At 54.9% G+C, this 18110-nt stretch overlaps 1 protein-coding gene across 6 annotated transcripts in view; it reads left to right on the top strand.

Moving 5' to 3' along the window:
• The window catches only part of LDLRAD4 (low density lipoprotein receptor class A domain containing 4), a 120117-nt gene that overhangs the window by 76332 nt on the left and 25675 nt on the right, over nucleotides 1–18110 (top strand). The window contains exon 5 of one of the 6 annotated variants that reach the window (XM_032467092.1): nucleotides 118–260. The exons of the other annotated variants lie outside the window; for them this stretch is intronic. Within the exon in view, the coding sequence (XP_032322983.1) occupies nucleotides 118–260 (143 nt within the window). The remainder of the gene's footprint in view (nucleotides 1–117; nucleotides 261–18110) is intronic. 6 annotated transcript variants of the gene reach the window in all.

Here is an 18110-nt window from a genome sequence, read left to right as displayed (position 1 = left end):
AAGACGTCGTGTTGCCACAGTACTGCTCTCTGCTGCACAGCGCGCGTCAGACTCCTGCGGCTGCCCCGGTCTGGTCTGGTCTCGTCTTCCGTAGTAACTGTTCCTGTTTCTTGGCAGGGGCCCCGTGGACAGTAGCAGGGAGGTGGCGCTGGGAGAAGCCCCGCCATCATCACTGTCCAGGGCGGGCGGCAGCGCGGCTCCTTTCTCCGGGACTAGTGGTACGGAGGGCCCTTCTGAGCCTGGAGACAGCGCCCAGAGAGGTGAAGTAATGTGCTCAGGTCACCCTGCTAGATGACCTTGGAGTGAGGAACTGCACTCAGGCTGTGGTTTTGTTTTTGCTTTAAGTGTTTTTTTTTTTTTTTTTTTTTTGGTGTGTGTGTGTCTTTTCCGTGATGTTTTTTGAGTAAGGCAAGGATTTACTCATCAGTTTTCAGCAGTTTGTAGGGTTTGGGGTGGAGACCAGACAAACCAGTCTGTTGTCGCTAGGCCCGCAGACGTGAGTGCTCCGAGGGCGCTTGTCTATAGGACAGGTTTTAATTGATGGAAAACTGATGATAATCTTGGTTTCATCCTGGACTTTCACATAGATTCTAAACTGTCACCCAGGAGCTGCAGCACACCAGGGTGGCTGGCGTTGTTGAGTTCCTTCGGGTCTCCTCTGCTGACAGACTGGGTGCTGAGTTCTGGCCTGACCGTGCGCTGTTGGCACGACTCGGGGGTCGGTCCTCGAGGGACCCAGTGGACGTGGGGGCCTCTGCTGCTGCTGGCCTTCCCTGCTGGGAGCCTGAGACCCCAGAATCCCCGCTGGAGCTGGCGTCAGCACGCGGGGCACCTCCACGCGCCTTCAGCGCTGCAGCAGGGCGGGTAGGTGCGCACGCCACATGTTGTGCTGCCCCCAGGCAGGGTGGGTGGGGGCTCCCCTCGCGGGCTCTGCCTGCCTCAGTCAAGGCCATAGTAGAGACTGCTCACCGCGGACCAGGCTGTTCTGCACAGCAGCACGTGTTCTTTCGACAGAGCTCCCCACCCCTTTTCCAACTTAGAAAAGAAAAAAGAATCCATGGCGTAAGAGTTACAGGTTTGTGTGAAAATGACCCAAGATGGCATCTAAACGCGATGAGGGGAGGCGGAGTCAGGGGTCATTGTGGCCACTTCCCGGCACTCTGTGGGGTGAGCCTTGGAGGGGCACATGCCGCCCCCTCCCCACCATCCTGCCAGGGGCCCCTCCCCACCTGCCCGCCCCTTGATTTGTACCTTTGTTTCTCCAGGATGGCTTTCTGATCAGTTAAAATCTTGCAGGTCTTGAAAGGCAGTGTTGCCTTTTCAGATAAACAGAGGGAGGGAGTTTCATTAAACCTTGGGCTCCACTTCCTCCCGCTGTGACACTAAATTTACGTGGATAAAAACAGCCTCTCAGATTTACATTTTGATTCTGTTACTGCTTTCGTGTGTAGGGGGCTGTCCCACTTGAGATGAAATTTATCCACTTCTTTAAATATTTAGTAGTCTAGCATGGATGTTAATGAAAGTCTGGCAGTGCTATTTTGAGAGTTGCAACAGTGATAGTGATTTTCGGTGTCAGGTTCCTGCTTTGCAAAGGGAGAGCGGACGGGAGGAGGAGGGGGGAGACCGTTTCAGTCCTAATAGAGTCTGCCATCCACTGGGCCTGCCAGACAGATGGGTCATGAATACTGTCTAGACAGTCCCTGCCCGAGCGGAGCCCTGGCCCCCGAGGACACACACGAGACGCGGCTTGAGTAACCAGGAGGGTCCTGGCAAGCACTCCCGCCATCAGACAGAAATCGATGCCCGCCTGCTTCCTGGGGGAGGCTGGATGCAGGGGTGGGCTCTGTCTCTGATGAGTTTTCCTGCAAACGTGATGCTAGGCTTTAGGGAGGGGTGAGGGAGAGGTGTGTTGATGGTGCTGTTGCTGTGAGGATGCGGGCATGTCATTCGGAGAAGAGGCGTGTCCTCGGGATGGTTGCTGACTGGGGGCCTGGGCCCGCCTTGAGCACCGCCCAGTGGGTTCTGCTGGTGCTGCCATGGCCGGCCAAGGAGACCGTCCGCCCTGACTGCTTGTTCCTGGTTCAGCCTTTGCTTAGGACGGGGTTGGAGAGACTGCCCTGGCTGGCTGTCTTTTTGTGTGAACCTTCAAGGACTGGCCCAGGCTGGTCTCCTCACCCGCATCGTGGTGGTGCCGCGGGGGATGAGGAGGAAGCTCGCGGGGGGCGTCCTGGTGCTCATTTCACCCGTGTCTCCTCAGTGTCCAGGGTGCGATTATGGAATCAGCAGCAGGTCCCTGCTTGTGCAGACTCACAGTCTCAGTGCGTGTGCGTCTGGTGCGTGGGGTACCCTTAGGGTGAAGTTACGGTGGGGGGGCCCCGCCCGGACCAGCAGACTCAGCTCAGCCGGGCTGGCCTCCTTGCTGGCTTTGTTGTCAATAGTCTTGTATTTGGCCCCGAAGGTCTGCAGCACGGCTGGGAGGGGACCGTCCTCCAGTAACTGCAGCAGTAAGGCTGACGTTCAGCCATCGCAGGGTTGTGCGTGCTGCAGAGGTGGAGGGACCCCCGCGGGCCGGGCCTCCTGAGGAGTTAACGGCTGGCTGCCGAGCCCTCGTAGTTCCGTCTCACTGGAGATGCCAGCCAGGGCTTTTAATTTGGGAAACAACTCCCAACAACCTGAATTTAGCAGTCATCGCTTTCGTTCCTTCATCCGTTCTTGTTACATCCTAAGAGCTAACGGCAGAGGGAAAGCAGATGGTCGTTGCTTCTGCCTTCCCAGAAGGAAAAGGGAGTCAAAGATGGAAACTCTTCTCAGGGTGCACAGTCCCCACGGAAGGAAGAGACCATGTGTCTGAGAGCTGGGCCTCCTCCCAGAATGCTTTTCTCGGAAGTACCTTCCGGGTCGTCCAGAGGGCACAGCGGACCTTCAGGAAGGCGTCTTCCTTCCCCGAACTCTGCCCGCTGTCCCCATCCGACTGTGACACATGGGGCGGACGCTCATCCCGCTTTGGATAGACTGCAGGGGGTGCCCCTCGCAGCATCAGGGTGCGATGCCCACTTACCCGACAGCCCTGGGCGTCTGGGGAAGCCCCGACACCTCTTGGTTCTGTTCTCCTGTTGTCAGAGGAGCAGGACATCCTCTATGTCATCAGGCTCCCGCGATTTCCCGGGCTGACTTGTGGGCGTGCACGTGCCTCGGCTGCAGCGGTGCCCTGCGGTCTCCTCTTGGGGAGGAGGCCCCGCCCTCACGTGGGCACACCTGTTCTTGAAGGGACAGCGGGGCACGCTGCCTCTCACCTTTCTGTGTCTTTAGTGGGGTTCTGGGCTTCCTTCATTTCATTGCTCTAGAAAGTGGGAGACAAAGGAACTTGAGCTAAACCTCTGGCCCCTTCCCCTAAGGTCTTGGGAGCCTGTCCACAGTGGACGTGGGGGGAGGGGGATGAGCCAGGCCAGGTCAGTTACATACTTTCTGTGGCTTGATTCAGCTCTGTGTCTGTGACTTGACAGTAGTGTCCACAGAGGGACAACCGAGGAAAATGCCCCCCTTCCTGTTATGTGTGCTTGGAAGACAGAAATGTCGGGTGTTCTCTGCTCCTAGGGGAGGGGGCTTGGTGTGAACTCAAGTTCTTAAATGCCAGTCTGACCTTAAAAGAGGGAGAGGGCCTCTGTCTCAGATGTACCAGGGCACCTGCAGCCCGACGTGTCGCAGGAGCCGTGTTTGTTCTAATGTTGGGACATTTTAACCTGGAAATGACAGGGCTGATGGCCAGTTAGTAGCTCCTTCCAGAAGAACGAGGTACCAGGACTGGTCAGTTTTCAGTTGTTGAAAGAAGATGTCTGGATAGGAGGCTGGAGAGCACTCTGGGGCAGATGTGCTTAGCGTGCTTACTTGTGGGGACGGGGTCCCTGAATGGCAACAGCACATCCCTCTGGGGCGTGTTTCACAGAGCATTTCGTGAGTGTTGAGAGTGTAAGGGGCACAGGGCCAGAGAACCCAGGGGGTGGGAGGTGGGTGGGCGCAGGTAGACAGGATGTGGCCCTGTCGAGTGTTGAGCCAGGGCCCTGAGAAGATCTGTAGAGATTAGGTGGGTTCCCCGGTGCCAGAGTTTGGGACTGCAGACAGTGTCTTCCAGCAGGTGCTCAAGGCAGGCCTCACTGTGGGTGGGGGTCCTGGTGCGCTCCCTCTCCTGAGCAGCCTGGCAGGAGGGCCGGGAGCACATGGGGGAACAGCTGAGTGGAGAGGTTGTGATGGGCTAGCTCGCTTGGAGGCAAGGCCTGGTTGTGAGGAGCAGCCCTGGACAGGTAGACTGGGATTGCAAAGAGCCAGGGGTGCCAGGCCTGATGTTTCTATTCCCTATCCCAAAAGAAGTCGCGGAAGGTTTCTGAGTAAGAGAGCGAGGCTGTGGCACAGAACAGTTACGTTGTGAGATCCTCAGAGACCACCCAGCGCTGAACTCTGCTTTCTAGGCAGGGACCTAAACCCAGAGAGTGAAGTGACGTGTCAGGGTCCCAGGAGTCGTCCTTGGCAGGTCCCTGGCGTGGACGCTTCCTGTCTCTTTAGGGCAGTTTCCTCTCCACTGCATGATGTCCCCATGCTGACTGTCAGGGTGGGAAGTGACGGGGAAAGGCAGAGACCAGAGGAGGAGTCACCGGAAGGACCCTTCTCTGCAGGGTCGGTGGCCTCAAGGTGAACTCGCTGTCACCACGTGAGACAGTCAGGAAGGTGACAGGGATGCTTTGCACAGGCTTTGGAGAGTCTTATGCTCCCATGATTGTTAAGATTATGTTTAAATAAAAAAAGGCACCTGAAAGCACGTCAGGAGAGGGATGGAGAGGCCTGGAGGGGCTCCCTGCTGAGGTGGGGAGTGTGGTCATCCCAGCACAGAGAGGAGAGGCTGGGCTGAGGTGCAGACCCCCCACCCCCCACCCGCCAGGTCCTGACGCAGGCACGCAGGCACTGTCCTGGGCTGCACTGGGAGTGAGCTCGCCTGCTTGGGGAGTGGCCTGGCTGAAGACGTGCAGACCAGGAGAGGGTCTCCGAGCAGACCCTCAGCCATGGCTGCTTCTGGACATGCTCAGACCCGGGAGCAAGGTTTCTGCAGCTGAGGCTGAGGTTGGACACCCAGCTTATGCCCTAGCAGGGGCGTGATTTCTTAGGGGACGCGAAGGGATGAACCGAGCCATCCCTGCCTCGCCCCCCCTCCCCTCCCAGGTGCAGCCTGGTTTTGTCCTAACATCATCATTCATTCCTTCATTCAGCAGATACTTGCTAAGTGCCTGCCCTGTGCTGGGTGGAGCCTGTGCAGAGCCTGGGAGGGCAAAGCACCACTGCCTGGAGGGTCAGGAGAGGCTTCCCTGAGGAAGTGATGTGGAGCTGTGGCCTGAGCGTGGCCTTTGGGGGTCTGCAGGGGAGGGGAGAGCGCGGGGTGATGTGCAGGGAGTGCCTGCAGGGGAGGGCCTGCTGCCCAGGCGAGGAAGGCTGGTTCCCAGGGAGGGGTCCAGGGAGGGGAGGGGGCTGCCATGGCTGCAGGAAGGGAAGGTGGGAGTGGTGGACACCGAGCTCCAGGAGGAGGACCGGGGCCTGCAGGAGGGGGCGAGACGGGGTGCTGCGGAGGGAGCCCCAGCTCACATTGCCGCAGGCTGGTGAGGCTCTGCAGTGGGCAGCCCACGGCTGCTGGCTGCCGCACCATTGTCTCGTCCAGACACCAAACACAGGTTCCTGTGGGGCATGTGGTCGTGAGTGAGCTCTTCTGCCTGCAGGAATCCCCGCTCACAGTGGGCCGCTGGCAGGGGCCCACCTGTAAGTCTTCGGAGGTCTTCATTCTCCCCACCTACACCTGGAAATGAGTAGAAGCAGAGCGCCAGCTTGCCCAGGGCTGGAGTATGGGGCGCCCTTGGGGCCTGGGGCCTGTGCTGACCGTGGGGCGGTGCCGTCAGAGGCAGGGGTTCGATTATTTGAAATGATAGCAGGTTAATTACATCAAAATTAAACATGTTTTCACTTAGTGTATCCTTTTGTGAGATTTTCACTTCAAAATATTACAATCCAGGTTAAAAATTTCCATGGTTGGGTTCAGTTTCTGAAAACCACGACTTCTGATACGTGTGCTTTTCTATATGTGTGCCACACTTAAAACAATTTAAAAAATGACAGCCCCATACCCTCTTATGCCTTACCTCGTCTTACGGTTTGTTCAAGTCTCCAGGGGAAGTTTTCTGTGTTTTCCAGAAAGGAAAAAGAGGAGTATTAAAAGTGAAAAGAGAATTTTCCGCCCTCTGCTGATAGGTGTGGCCTTGGTCCCGAAGGGTGTTGGCCCCTGGCTGGACCGTCCTCAGAGCCCCATGCATGTGGGGGAGGGGGGCCCACGTGCGGGGACCACCAGGTGTGCCGATGTCTGTTCTGTGTGCTGTGAGGGTGGGGGGGGGGTGCTTCCCTCCTGGACCTGAACACACTCATCCAGTGAAGGACGTGAAATGGTGTGTTTACTGCCGAGCAGTTGCCAGGTGTCGTCTGTGCCAGACAGGATTGCCACCCTGACTCGAGGGAAGGCTGGGTTCCTGTTCAGAAGCACATCTCTGTTGTAGACGTGTTGTTCACAACGTGGAAATGTGGACACGTTAGGAGTAACTGGAAACCCTTTCTTTATGGAGGGTGGTTTGATCTTTTAAAAAAAAAATTTAGGAACCACTGTGTACATGGTCTTAGCAACTGCCTGGCCAGATGGTCCAGATCAAGCCGTTTCCCCTCGCTTGCTCGGTGCATCAAGCAGTGGCCTCCTTGCTCCCCTCCCCGCGTGACGTAGGAGTCAGAGGCGGATGCAGAGGGAGAGAGTCCATCCCAGGTGCTCGGCCCTGTGAGTCACGCCAGCACCGCCCTTGCGAGCCTTGAGGGAAGACTTGCCCTCGGACTCACGCTTTCCTGCCCTCACCCCCCCACCAATGATGCAGCTCTCCGGTGAGCGGAGCTCAGTTGGTGACAGTCTGTGCCTCGAGGGTGGTCCTCTGTGAACCCGGTGAGGTCGGACACTCAGGTGCTGACTCCTGGAGCAACAGTCCTGTCTTGTTCATGGAGTAAGGCCTGATGTCAGAGGCCTCATGGAGTAGCACACGGGAGTGTGTAACTGAGTGCTCTGGAGCGGTTCTGTAACTGCCCCTGCGGGATGATCCGCTGCATCGTGAGCGTGTGTTGTTCGTGTCACCACGGACGGCGCTCCCAGAGCAGCCCTGCTGCCCGTCATTTGTGAGGCCCTGAAAACAGCTCCTCAAAAATGGATGGTGCAGCAAACTTAGAAATGTTTTTTAGAAGGGAGGAGAAACCTGGCAGTCCACCACATTTCCAGATACTCCAGCTCCCCAGGCAGCTTGAAGCAGGCACCAGGCCCCTTGCCTCTCCCCGAGAGAAGTGCAGGCAGCCCGGCGTTTTGGGTGGTGGTCCCAGGAGAGGCGGCTGCAGCCTGGGCTCTGTTGGGGGGGGGGTGCAGGAGGTCAGTGCTGCCCCTGCCTGGTCGGGGAGGTGGATGTGCGAGTGGGAGGCTGTCTCTTCTCCCCCCACACCTGCCGACGTGGTTCCCATCTTCAGTCTCACGCAGGCGGGATGGCCAGGTATTAATATTAACGCAGTAAAGCTGGCGGCGGTGGCGGCAGGCGAATGTGGTCTCCCGTGGTAGAAATATTTACCCGACGTGTCCTGCCAGTGGGAAAGGTTTTGGCAGCAGACCTAGACGTTACCTCATGCGCCTGGGCAGACAGCCGGTTCGATGCTCAGCAGGTCTGCAGAGTGAGGAGTGGCGTGGGCCTGCCTGGCCGGCCCCGTGGCCGGGCCCTGACTGGGAGCCGTGTCTCTGAGTCTGTCTTTCTGTCTGCCTTGGTCTCTCCCTCGTTCCTTTCTCTCTCTCTCCGGCCCTCCAGAGTGTTGTCGTCTTCAGACGGCTGTGTTTTTTATCTTGAAGGGCACATTGTGAAAAGGTCTGCCAGCTGGCGGGCAGGTATTAACACGTGCAGACCTGGAAAAGGAGTTAAGAGGGGAAGTGCAGAGTGTGCCCGCGAGCAGACGTCCCCACTCTCAGGCACACATGGCTTCTCACTCTGTGACAGTCAGGGACCAGTGAATGACATAGGCTTCTTGTTTCATTTTGGTTTGTTTTCATTCATGATAAGCACAAGGCCCATTCTAGGAGGAAGGAGGTTTTATTTCAAGATTTTTAGCAACAAAATAATATTTTGAAACATTTGAAAGTGTACTAATTATGTGTTTTTGGTAATTCTACCCCAAAGAAACGTAACGCTTCACATCCTTTTATTTCACTGGCCTCAAATCTCTTGAAAATCAGTGCAGAAGTTCTGGGTCAGCACAATAGGAAAATCTGGATTAGAAAGTAAAATCTTTGGATAATACTGAAAACATTGAGAACGCTTTGAACTATCACTAAAGTACCGAATACTCATTCTGTCCGCTTTCTAGATAAATAAATAGGGTATGGAAACCGCTCCATCTGCTCCAGGGACCAGCTTGCTTTTTGTTTTCTTTGGATCTTGACCCAGTTTCATTTCACGTAGGTTTTGTACGCCTACTAAGTGGCATAGTTTTATCAGTTGGTGTCACATCTCCTGAAATTCCTTCTTAGAGCTAAATAGCCTCTCTGTTGGCCCTGATTGTTAACCAGCTCTTAGGACTGTGTCGAAGTGCATTTTGAGACAATTTTCTTCTAAAATGCTCTTAACTTGGATTTAAGTAATACTAATGTATTTGCACACCCACAACTGAATGCTAAATATTGGCCTGAGTATTACCAAATCTTTGGATACGAAGTTCATTCCAGCCATCAAATCATTAAAAAATTGTTAGCACTGTAAGTGCTAAGCTCACAAATACACAGTATGGCTGCCTGGTAAATTCTTTTCTTTTTAATTTTTACTTTCTGTTTTTTACTGAAGTATAGTCAGGTTACTGTGTTGTGTCAGTGTCTGCTGTGCAGCATGCTTCGGTCGCGTGTAGGTAAACAGCAAGTGTCTGCTCTGCAGCACAGGGAATGGCATTCTCATCTTGTGCTGAATTCTTACTTCCTTACTGGCTTTTTACAGAAGGCAAACATGCAGGGGAGAAGACGAGGATGCTTCCTGCCGGGGGCAGAGGGAGCCGGGCTCTGTGGCCCAGGCCCCTCGTGCTGTCAGCCGGCCTGGGCCGCGACTGATGCAGCCCCCATGCTTGAAACCAGGCGGGGCTGCCCATGGGGCGGTTGCTGGGGCTGAGCCTGTGCAGGTGACCTGCCTGTTTCGGCGGCTCTGGCTTCCCCGCGTCCTTGGAGAGCCCTGCGGTCAGGGAGCACCACTGGGCTGGGCATCGTCCCACAGGCTGAGCTATGTTCCCATCAGACACATGGGGCTGCGTGGGGACCCCTGCTCCCAGACGGTGGTCGTGGTCTGTGGGCACGGCAGTTATCTGTTGTCCCGGGAAGAATTTGGGGGAAGAAATGCTCGCGAGTGAAGGGCACGGCGGAATTTGCTGTGTTAGTCAGGACCATTGCTCATATTGACACGGGCCTGAGGGGCCCAGGGTGTCACAGGAGATTTTAAGTTTGGACTGTGCGTGAATCCAGTCTCTTGGGTTCACCTGTGGCCACTTTGAAATGATGGTGTGATGGATGTTTACAGTTTATATACTGGAAAGTGGATGTTGATAACACGGGAGGTTCTTTAAAGCAAGGTTTGCTGCGTGTGTTCTTCCTCAGTTATGTGGAAGCTGGCCCAAGGCACTGTCACAGATGGAGTCGCTGGGAGCCGCAGAGCTCTGGGCTCCAGCCCCACTTCTGTCCTGTGTGGCCTCTTCTCTGCAGGCAGTTGGCAGAAGTGTCCTGCGACAGAGGCTCCACGTGGGCTCCCTCTTGAGGGAGAACGCCTTCAGGACTCTATGTGGGGATTGAGACTCCCTGAGGTCTGCATTTTCCTGCTTTGATTATCAATCTAGGGCACAGCCACGGAGCGGAAAGAGGGGAGGTCAGAGGACTTCCTGGCTGTGGAGGAGACTCTGGGTTCAGTCTAAGCCGCCCAGCGTACCCGAAGGCCCACAGGCGGGAGGCGGGTGTGCTCGGGGCCCAGACGCTGAGCCCGCATGTCGTGAGTGAGGCCTGCTGTCAAGTGGATTTTGTTTTGTCCTGGGGCCTTGCACACTGCACATCAGCAGGAGATGAGAAAGGGCAGGCCGTGCAGAAGGAAGACTGTCCGGCGTCTTTAAGTGAGCAGTGGTGTCCTTGAGGCGAGGAAGCCTTGCACGAGGCACACCTGTCTTCAGCGAGAGGCTGGGTGTGAGCTGTGGTCTGGCTGTTGGTTTGCCATCCAGGGCCCGCGTTCCCACAGAGATACCCGTTGCTTGTGGTGGCTGATTGTGACGGGTTCTTGTTGGGGAACTCCATCCTCGTAAGAGGCGCTGTCCTTCCTGCCAGAGCACGGCCGGCTGTGTAGGGCAGCTCTGCCACGTGGCTGGACGAATCACTTCGTGCCTGTCCCACGGGGCCGGTGTGACAGCACAGCCCCTGGCCCGGTGGCTGCTTCTGAGTAAAGCAGTGTAATGATGTGTCTCAGTCCCCTTGGGTGGCAGGAGCTGCCACGCACTGCCCGCGTCTCCCCTTGCCCGAGCAGTTCCCTCCTCCGTGCGGGTGGGCGGCCTTCGCTGGGGGTCCGCTCGCCTGCTGCCCCTGCAGTCTGGTTGGGGGTTAAATTGGGCAGACAGAGGGGTCTTCTCTGTGTTGGAGGGTCAGGAATTTGGCCCTGACCCTAACCAGAGAAACACGCTGGGTGGTGTCACCACAGGGCTCCCCCCTCACAGTCCGCAGGTCAGTCCTCTGGGGAAGTGTTTCCTCACCAGAAGGTCCCGGAATTCATGTGGTGTATTTTCTTCATCCAGACTCTTCCGAGACCCTGCCGCCTTGTAGCTGCCCGCTCAGCGCAGGCTTCCTGTGGGTGGGCGGCTTTTCTTCTTTGGAAACCTCTTTTCTATTAAGTGGTCAAGACGTAATTAAATTACGATCTTCCTTCCCTTCTTTCACTGGGGAAAGTTCAAACGTGAGGAGCCTCCGATGTTCCCTGGGGCTGCTGGGGGGCCGGGCCCCCATTGCTGGAGGCGTGGCCCAGGGGTGGGCCCGGCCGCCGCCCCCCTGCCCCCCTGCCCCCCTGCCGGGGAGGGAGCGTGCAACGCCCTGTCTGAGCCGCAGTAGCTTCCCTGCCGAGTGGAAAATGCCAGGGTCCCCGGAGCTGTACTGGGCTGTGGTTTCACTGCAGCACCTGAGAGATCATTTATGAAACACCTGTCAGACCAAGTGAGGGCAGAAGGTTCTCACCTATCCTTCTAAGCTGGCAGCGTCTCAGGGAGTTTACTTGTCTGGCTGATGGAGATTCGGATTGAACGCCAGAGCTTGGAGAAATGACAGAGGATTCTGAGCAGAAAGCAGCGAAGGCTTTTCAGCTATAAGGGCCCTAACGTGTCTCTCTGGACAAGTGCCGGCAGCAGGGGTGACAGAGGATGGGTGGACCATCTCAGAGACGCCTGCTCCAGGCACAGATTACAGTGTACGGTTAACCCTTGGACTGTGCGGGGTTGGGGCGCCGACCCTGCACGCGGTCAGAAGTCCGTGTGTGACTTAGAGCCGGCCCTCAGCATCCGAGGTTCTGCATCCGTGGACTCAGGCAGCCACCTCTGTGGTCATGTGTGTTTACTGCGGAAAGCGCGTGTGTAGGCGGGCCCACGCTCTCCACACTGTGTCGCTCAGGGGCCACCTGTGAGCTGCGTGTATTCCCACTCTGTGACACGGGCCCACCTGTTCCCACAGACTCCAGGGTATCCGTGGTCACTGAGTACGTGCCCTTGAAAGGGTTAACTTCATTTCTTTTAACCTCAGTTTCCTGATCTGTACATGGAGATAATGAACTGACTTCACGGAAATGCTGTGGGAGCTAACTGAGTAAATCCCCTGGCACGGTGTCCAGTGTGTGATGGACACTCAGCAAATAGTCCATTCCTTCCTCCCTCCTTTTACAGAGTTCAGCTTGTGTAATGAAACAGATGTCTGAGTCAGGTGGGCCTCCCTGTCAGATGAACCAAAACTCTGGGCCCCCAAACAGAGTCCAACCTGGTAGCGATGTGCCCGAGTTACCCCGAGGGGCCGCTGCTTCTGCGTGGAGCCCTGAGGCGCTCGTCACTGCCAGTGTCCGTCCATTTGAAGAAGCCGTTGATCCACGTGGTTCTCCACGTCTGCCTGGAGTTGTCCTGACACTCAGACAGTGGGAGGGGCTCAGGATGGATGGAGAAGATGGGGACAGCCTCCCTGGGGGGAGAGGGCCGTGAGTGCAGGAGGCCGGCACCGCACCGGGTCGGGGGGAAGTGGGGCTGCCCAGAGGAGCTTCCTGTTTCTGTGGGTGCTGCCGCTGCCCCGACTCGGGCACAGCGCAGGGTCTTCCACGGCGCCGCTGTGCAAACGCGGAGTGGGGCCTGGGCAGGGCTGGTGCTGACAGCCTGGTGGGAGCGGAGAGTCGACGTCAGGTTTGTTTGTTCACTGTATTATGTGGATTAGTTAAGACTTCACCTGTTCCTAATCTATTCTCAGGGAAGAATTTTAAAAGATAAAAGGTTAGTATCTTGCTTTATCTATTTTTAGTAAATGTGACATTCCAGTTGAGTCTAAATCCCTGCAGGCCTGGGACAGAGTTAGAATTGTTTGTGGGTGTGGAATAGACGGAAGGAAGTGAAGGGCTCACAGCTGGTGCTTTGCTCAGTGTCACGAGCAACACCAGTGTTTTGTTCACAAACAGAGGTCTGCTGTTCTGTGCATGCTGAATGCTCATACACTGGAGTGTTCACGACCTTGTCTGCACACTGCCGAAGGCATGGGTTTGTGGAGCTTCACTTGGGCGTCTGCACGCTGGCTGTGGTGACAGAGCAGCGTCTGAAGATGCGAGACGAGGTTTTAGGAGGGACACCCTCAGAGCCTGTCTGCGGACTGCCCTCACACAGACCTAGACTTAGAAGAATCTTAAATTAAGAGGATCGGTTTCTTCAAAACTAAGTATTTGCGTGATTTGAACGTCAGTCTTTTCCATCTTCTGAGGCTGGAACGCTGTGCTCCTGAGCGGTGCCAGGAGCAGGGTGCCTGGCCTGGGAGCCGGGCTGAGTGGGTCTTCGTCCTCAGTGCCTGCGCTGTGAGCCTGTGGCATCCACGCCTGCTGCTCGCAGGCACCTGTGCTTCATGCAGGAGCCACACCACGGCTCGGTCCCGGCGGCCCTGACCATACCCGCATGTGGCGCGTGACCTGGGGGCTGCAGTTGGTCACTGTTGTGGCCCTTGACATGGCAGAGAGCTGAGTAGGCCTCACCGTCTGAGACTCTGCTTGCGCGTCTGCCCGTCTGCCCCTCTCTGTGTCTTGCTCCTGCTCGCTGTTCTGGTCAGGTTGCTGGCAGTTGGTCCATTGTCCCGTGGCCTATCTTGTGCTTTAACAGAGAATACAGTCGCTTCGTTTTCCTCTGGCCCTTCGCTGGGCACACAGCAGGAGCTCCCTACGTAAGTGGTTACTAACCCAGCAGGCTGACCCTGGCGGCTTGCCGGCTATGCAGCTGCTGCAGACACTTAGTGTTCCAGCTGTTCGCTCACCATCAGCTGTTTGAACTTAAAAACATAATTCCCATATGAAAACATTACAAATTATGGCCAGAATTGAGAATTAGGCCCCAGTAGTGTATATAACTGAGAATGCAGCAGATTGTTTCATGTGTTTTTATAAGTCAGGAAACCCACTTAACGTTAAGTAAAATAGTTGTATGTTTTGGTAGTGCAAAGCATTTAGTGTCACATATTTAGTTTCAAGCATTTAGTTTCAAATACAGCTTTAGACAGGGCCTTTTCTGTTAATATTTCACCGTTATATGGCCAGGTCTGCTTTGGAAAGGGGGTGAACAGAATGGACACCAGAGACGCTTTGAAATGATCTACGTAATTTTCTGCTACAGTGAACTGTTGCCCTTTATTTTAATATCAGTATTTCCTTCAGGGAAAATGGATGTTCAGGAACATTAAGGCAGAATTTAAATTTTGGTACCTTGACCATTGAAAATAATATTTTAATGAGTAATTTCCATCTGTGCATATTTTAAAAAGGTAATCAGTAATTTATGTCCATATTCCACCCCCAAGGACGGGGAGTATAGCTCCTCACTCCTCAGTTCTGGGTTGTGCGTAATGTCTGCCTTTCAAACAGATGGGGGGTGGGCAGAGGAACCTCACAGTGCCGGCACCTGACAGCACCTGGGCCAGGTGAGCACGGGGACAGCGGCGGTGGCAAGTCTCTGACAGCGTGGACTCTTGACACAGTGTGACAAAGTGACACTTGGCCTTTGTGGTCTTCCTCCGCCCAGTCCCATAACTGCAGTCTGATCATGTTGGGGAAAGTCAGACAAATCTCAGTCTGGGAGAATTCAACAAAACACCTGACCAGTCCTCTGCAAAACTGCGAAGATCGTCAGCTACGAGTGAAGTCTGGGAAACTGTCGCAGCCCAGAGGAGCCTAGGGAGACACGGTGACTGAAGGTAATGTGGTCCCTGGATGGATCCTGGGACAGGGAAAGACATTAGGTGAAAACTGAGGAAATCTGAATCGAGTGTGAACTTCAGTTGTGTTATCTTTTAACGTGATCTGGAAGAGGAAAGAGTGACAGCTGAGTCCTGTTGCTGGAGTGCTGCCTTCCTGGGCCAGTTTGGGACACAGCTGGGCCCGGCTGCGGGGAGGGTAGCCGGCCTCCCCACCCCCTCATCTCCTCTCCTCTTTCTGTTTCTGGGAGTTACTCTGCTGGATTGCTTGTGATGAAACGTCTTGTCATCCTCTTACTGTGGAATGCAGTATTAGATAATCGTTGACTCCGTGTTACTGTTTTCACTTGAAATGAGCTAGAAGACAGCAAGCTACGGAATGTCTAAATTTTGTTGCCGGCTCAGTAATGTAGACAGCAGCTGTTCCCTTTGGGAATGGACAGATGTAGGTCAGTTGGTGTTTGAGTTGAAGATGACTGGGCCTGTCCTGGTGAGTGAGCCGGTGGAGCCCCCGAGACGCTCGCTGCAGCTGCACAGCCGTCCCGAACTACGGGGGAGGCGGGGTCGGCCGGGGCTCACGGCTGCGCCCCCCCTGCTTCCTGGTGGGGGTGAGCCTGGCACACGGTCACTGGGAACCTGCTCGGCAGTTGCGTTATTTTCTAAGAAGGTTGGTAAGCAGTTTTTTGTGTGTCAGTAGTCTCTTCTGTTTCGTTCTAATAGCTTCATTGGTGTCTTCCTCGTGGCTTCATTATCACAGAGGAAATGTGGTCTTTGTTAATAAGCGTCAGGTTAGTTACCCACTCGGCCTGCAGCAAGTGATAGTTTTGGAAAGTATTCGTGCCCTGGCTGGTCAGTCACAGATTGATAATTTGCAGACTGATTAATTTGAAGGGAAAGGAATTTCAGGTGTTAAAGACATGCCAATAGGAAAAGAGGAAATACATTTGGAAGATTTCACGATGGGGGATTGGCCGTTGCTGAGGACCTGCTAGTCTTTGGCGATCCCCGTTAGTGTGGGTTACGGCCTTGGGCCTGGCTGAGGTGGTGCCTGTCAGCTTTCTCCACTGGAAGTTACTCCCCTCCCCCTCTCTAAAGGGAGCACCCCCTAAGCGGTGATCCAGCTCTGTAAAGCATAGGTATTGTCAGTGTATTGTGGTGAAAATCAGCCTGTGAAATCCTGGGTGTTCCAGACCAGTTATCAGGCCTAAGAAAACAGTAAGCAAGTAGTAGACTTTGCCTACACTTTGAAAAAGGTCCTGATCGAAACTTGAGCTTCTCAAAAAACTAGCGTCTAAAGGTGGTTTCCTTTAGAGGAGGGTTTTTATAGGGAGACCAGAAGTTGCTCAGAAACAAGCTAAGAAATGCCCCCCATCCTGACACCTGGCATGTGATCATCGCCGTACGAGTCCCCCCGCGCTCATCTCCACTCTGGTCGAGTCGCAGAACCTCCAGATACTGGACGCCGGGTCCCCAGATTCTTGATGACAAATCTCATTTCCACTCTGAATTTGACATTTTAAAAAAGTTTTTAAACAGAAACGAATCATTGTCCAAGGTACAAGGGATTTCACATACTGAAGAGTAATGAATAGCTTTTTCAACTCTGATTGTCAGTTGGAAAGGTGTTGGGGCAGGACGCTTGGGGGAATTGCCTATTGATCACACTGTTGTCAGTTTCTAAGCAACCATTGCCAGTTTTATCTGCACATCACACAACTTGTGTATTATCCCAGCTGGTTGAAATTCTTGCCCTTGTACAGAAATAGATTAGGGAGATTGGAGCAGGACTGAACCACGGGTGGACTGCACGCAAGTGTACTTTCCAGGAGACGCCTCTCTGGCAGAAGGAAACAAGAAGTGATGTGCTCTGAAGAGGAAGGAGACCAGCCCCAGGCGGGGGTGGGGGTGGGGGGGTGGCACACAGACGCCCCTGCTGTGGCCTCGGTTCTCCATTCTCACCTGGGCTCCTCTGACCAGCGGGGCGGCTGTGAAGGTGTCGCGGAGCGGACGCTCGGGGAGGACGTCGCTCTGCCACTTTGGGTGAAGGCGCCGTGGAGCAGTCGCTCGGGGAGTCGTTGCTCTTCTACTTGGGCCACAGCTGCCCAGTTGATGCTTTTCTTCTCAGGAACATCTTCCCAATTTTCAGGAACTTAAATGTTGTCACCATCACTAGATGAGTTGCTGCTGCTGCTTGAGAGTGTGGGAGCGCCCGCAGTCTGCCAGACCTGTGTGAAATCGTGATGTAGATAAAAGTGATCCTTGTCTAGTCTGTGAACCCACCACCTGTGGCTGTAAAGGTCTCTTGAGGGAGAGGCCCTCCTTTCCTTTTCTGCAGTAAATAATTGTGGACCAGTAACAAAGGGCTGCTTCAGAAGGATGCCACGGGGTCACTGAGGTGCTCCTTAGGTGCCTGGTCCCCGGCCCGTGAGCGGAGGCGGGGACTGGGGCGTGTGCCTGGCGTGAGACAGCGTTTGTGGACAGGGTCTGCCCACTTCAGCCATGTTGTTTCTATAAGTCGTTAGTTATGTTTACAGCCTAACCCACTAAATACCGCGACAGGAGCGTTAGCCTCTGTTTGTCTAGAACCGGCATTTCTAAGTACATGCGTGTCTGCGCATACACACGTTATGAGTGTGCTTGTCTTGTACATGTGTGGATAGACACCTGTCTGTGTATGTACCTGTAATCTGTGTACGTCTTCCTCAGAGTCTGGATACCAAGATCACTTTGCCCGAGAGTCAGGAGACCGACATAGCAGCTCCAGGGGCGACTCTTTCAGTGACCTTGGCTAAACCACGCCTTTCCTGCCCCAGTTTCCTCAGCTCAGGAGTGGGGTGTGGTCGGTGAGGTCCCCTCTAGCTGGGGGATTGATGGTTTTTGAGACTGCTCCGGTTCCTGGGCAGCGCCCCAGCGCCCTCTGACCAGGGCATCCGTCGGTCTGTGAAGTGTCTGGTCTGCCCTTTTAGGGCCCACCAGGCTGGACGTTGAAACCTAGGAACCAGGACCCCTTTCTAGTCCCTTTGTCTGACTGTTTCCTGCCTGTTGGGCACTTGTTAGCTCTCAGGTTAAGTGTCAGCAGAAAAAGTAGAACTCTGAGTTCCTGCTTTGCTTTTATTCTTTCTTTCCAAACTTACGTTCAAAACAAGTTGAGGAACCTGGGGGGTTATTTTCAGGGAACTGAAGCCCTAGATAGGTGAGGTGATGGCAAGTGTCCCTTTGTTTTTGTGTCTGTTGGCGGGAGCCCGCTGCAGCCAGACACCACTGGGGGCCCAGACCACGAAGAGTCCGTCCGGCGGCTGCTTCCTGTGGCCTCTGAGCAGGTGTTGGGAAGGGATGGGGGCTCCGGGCAGTCGTGGGCACTGGGGATGGGTCTCGCCCCCGGGCTGTGGCGGAGGTGGGGCTGCCCTTCGCAACGGCGCCTGAGGACTCACGTTCCTGTGACCCCACAGGACGGCAGTGTCACTGAAGTGACAGGATTTTAAAATCGAAGTTTTCTCCTTATCCATGGTTTTTCAATTTAACCTTTTCTCCAGAAGGCAAG

The sequence above is a fragment of the Camelus ferus genome, chromosome 24, assembly GCF_009834535.1.
Source record: "Camelus ferus isolate YT-003-E chromosome 24, BCGSAC_Cfer_1.0, whole genome shotgun sequence".
Lineage (NCBI taxonomy): Eukaryota > Metazoa > Chordata > Mammalia > Artiodactyla > Camelidae > Camelus > Camelus ferus.
The sequence above is the reverse complement of the archived record's forward strand: the minus strand, read 5'-3'. Positions and strand labels throughout refer to the sequence as shown.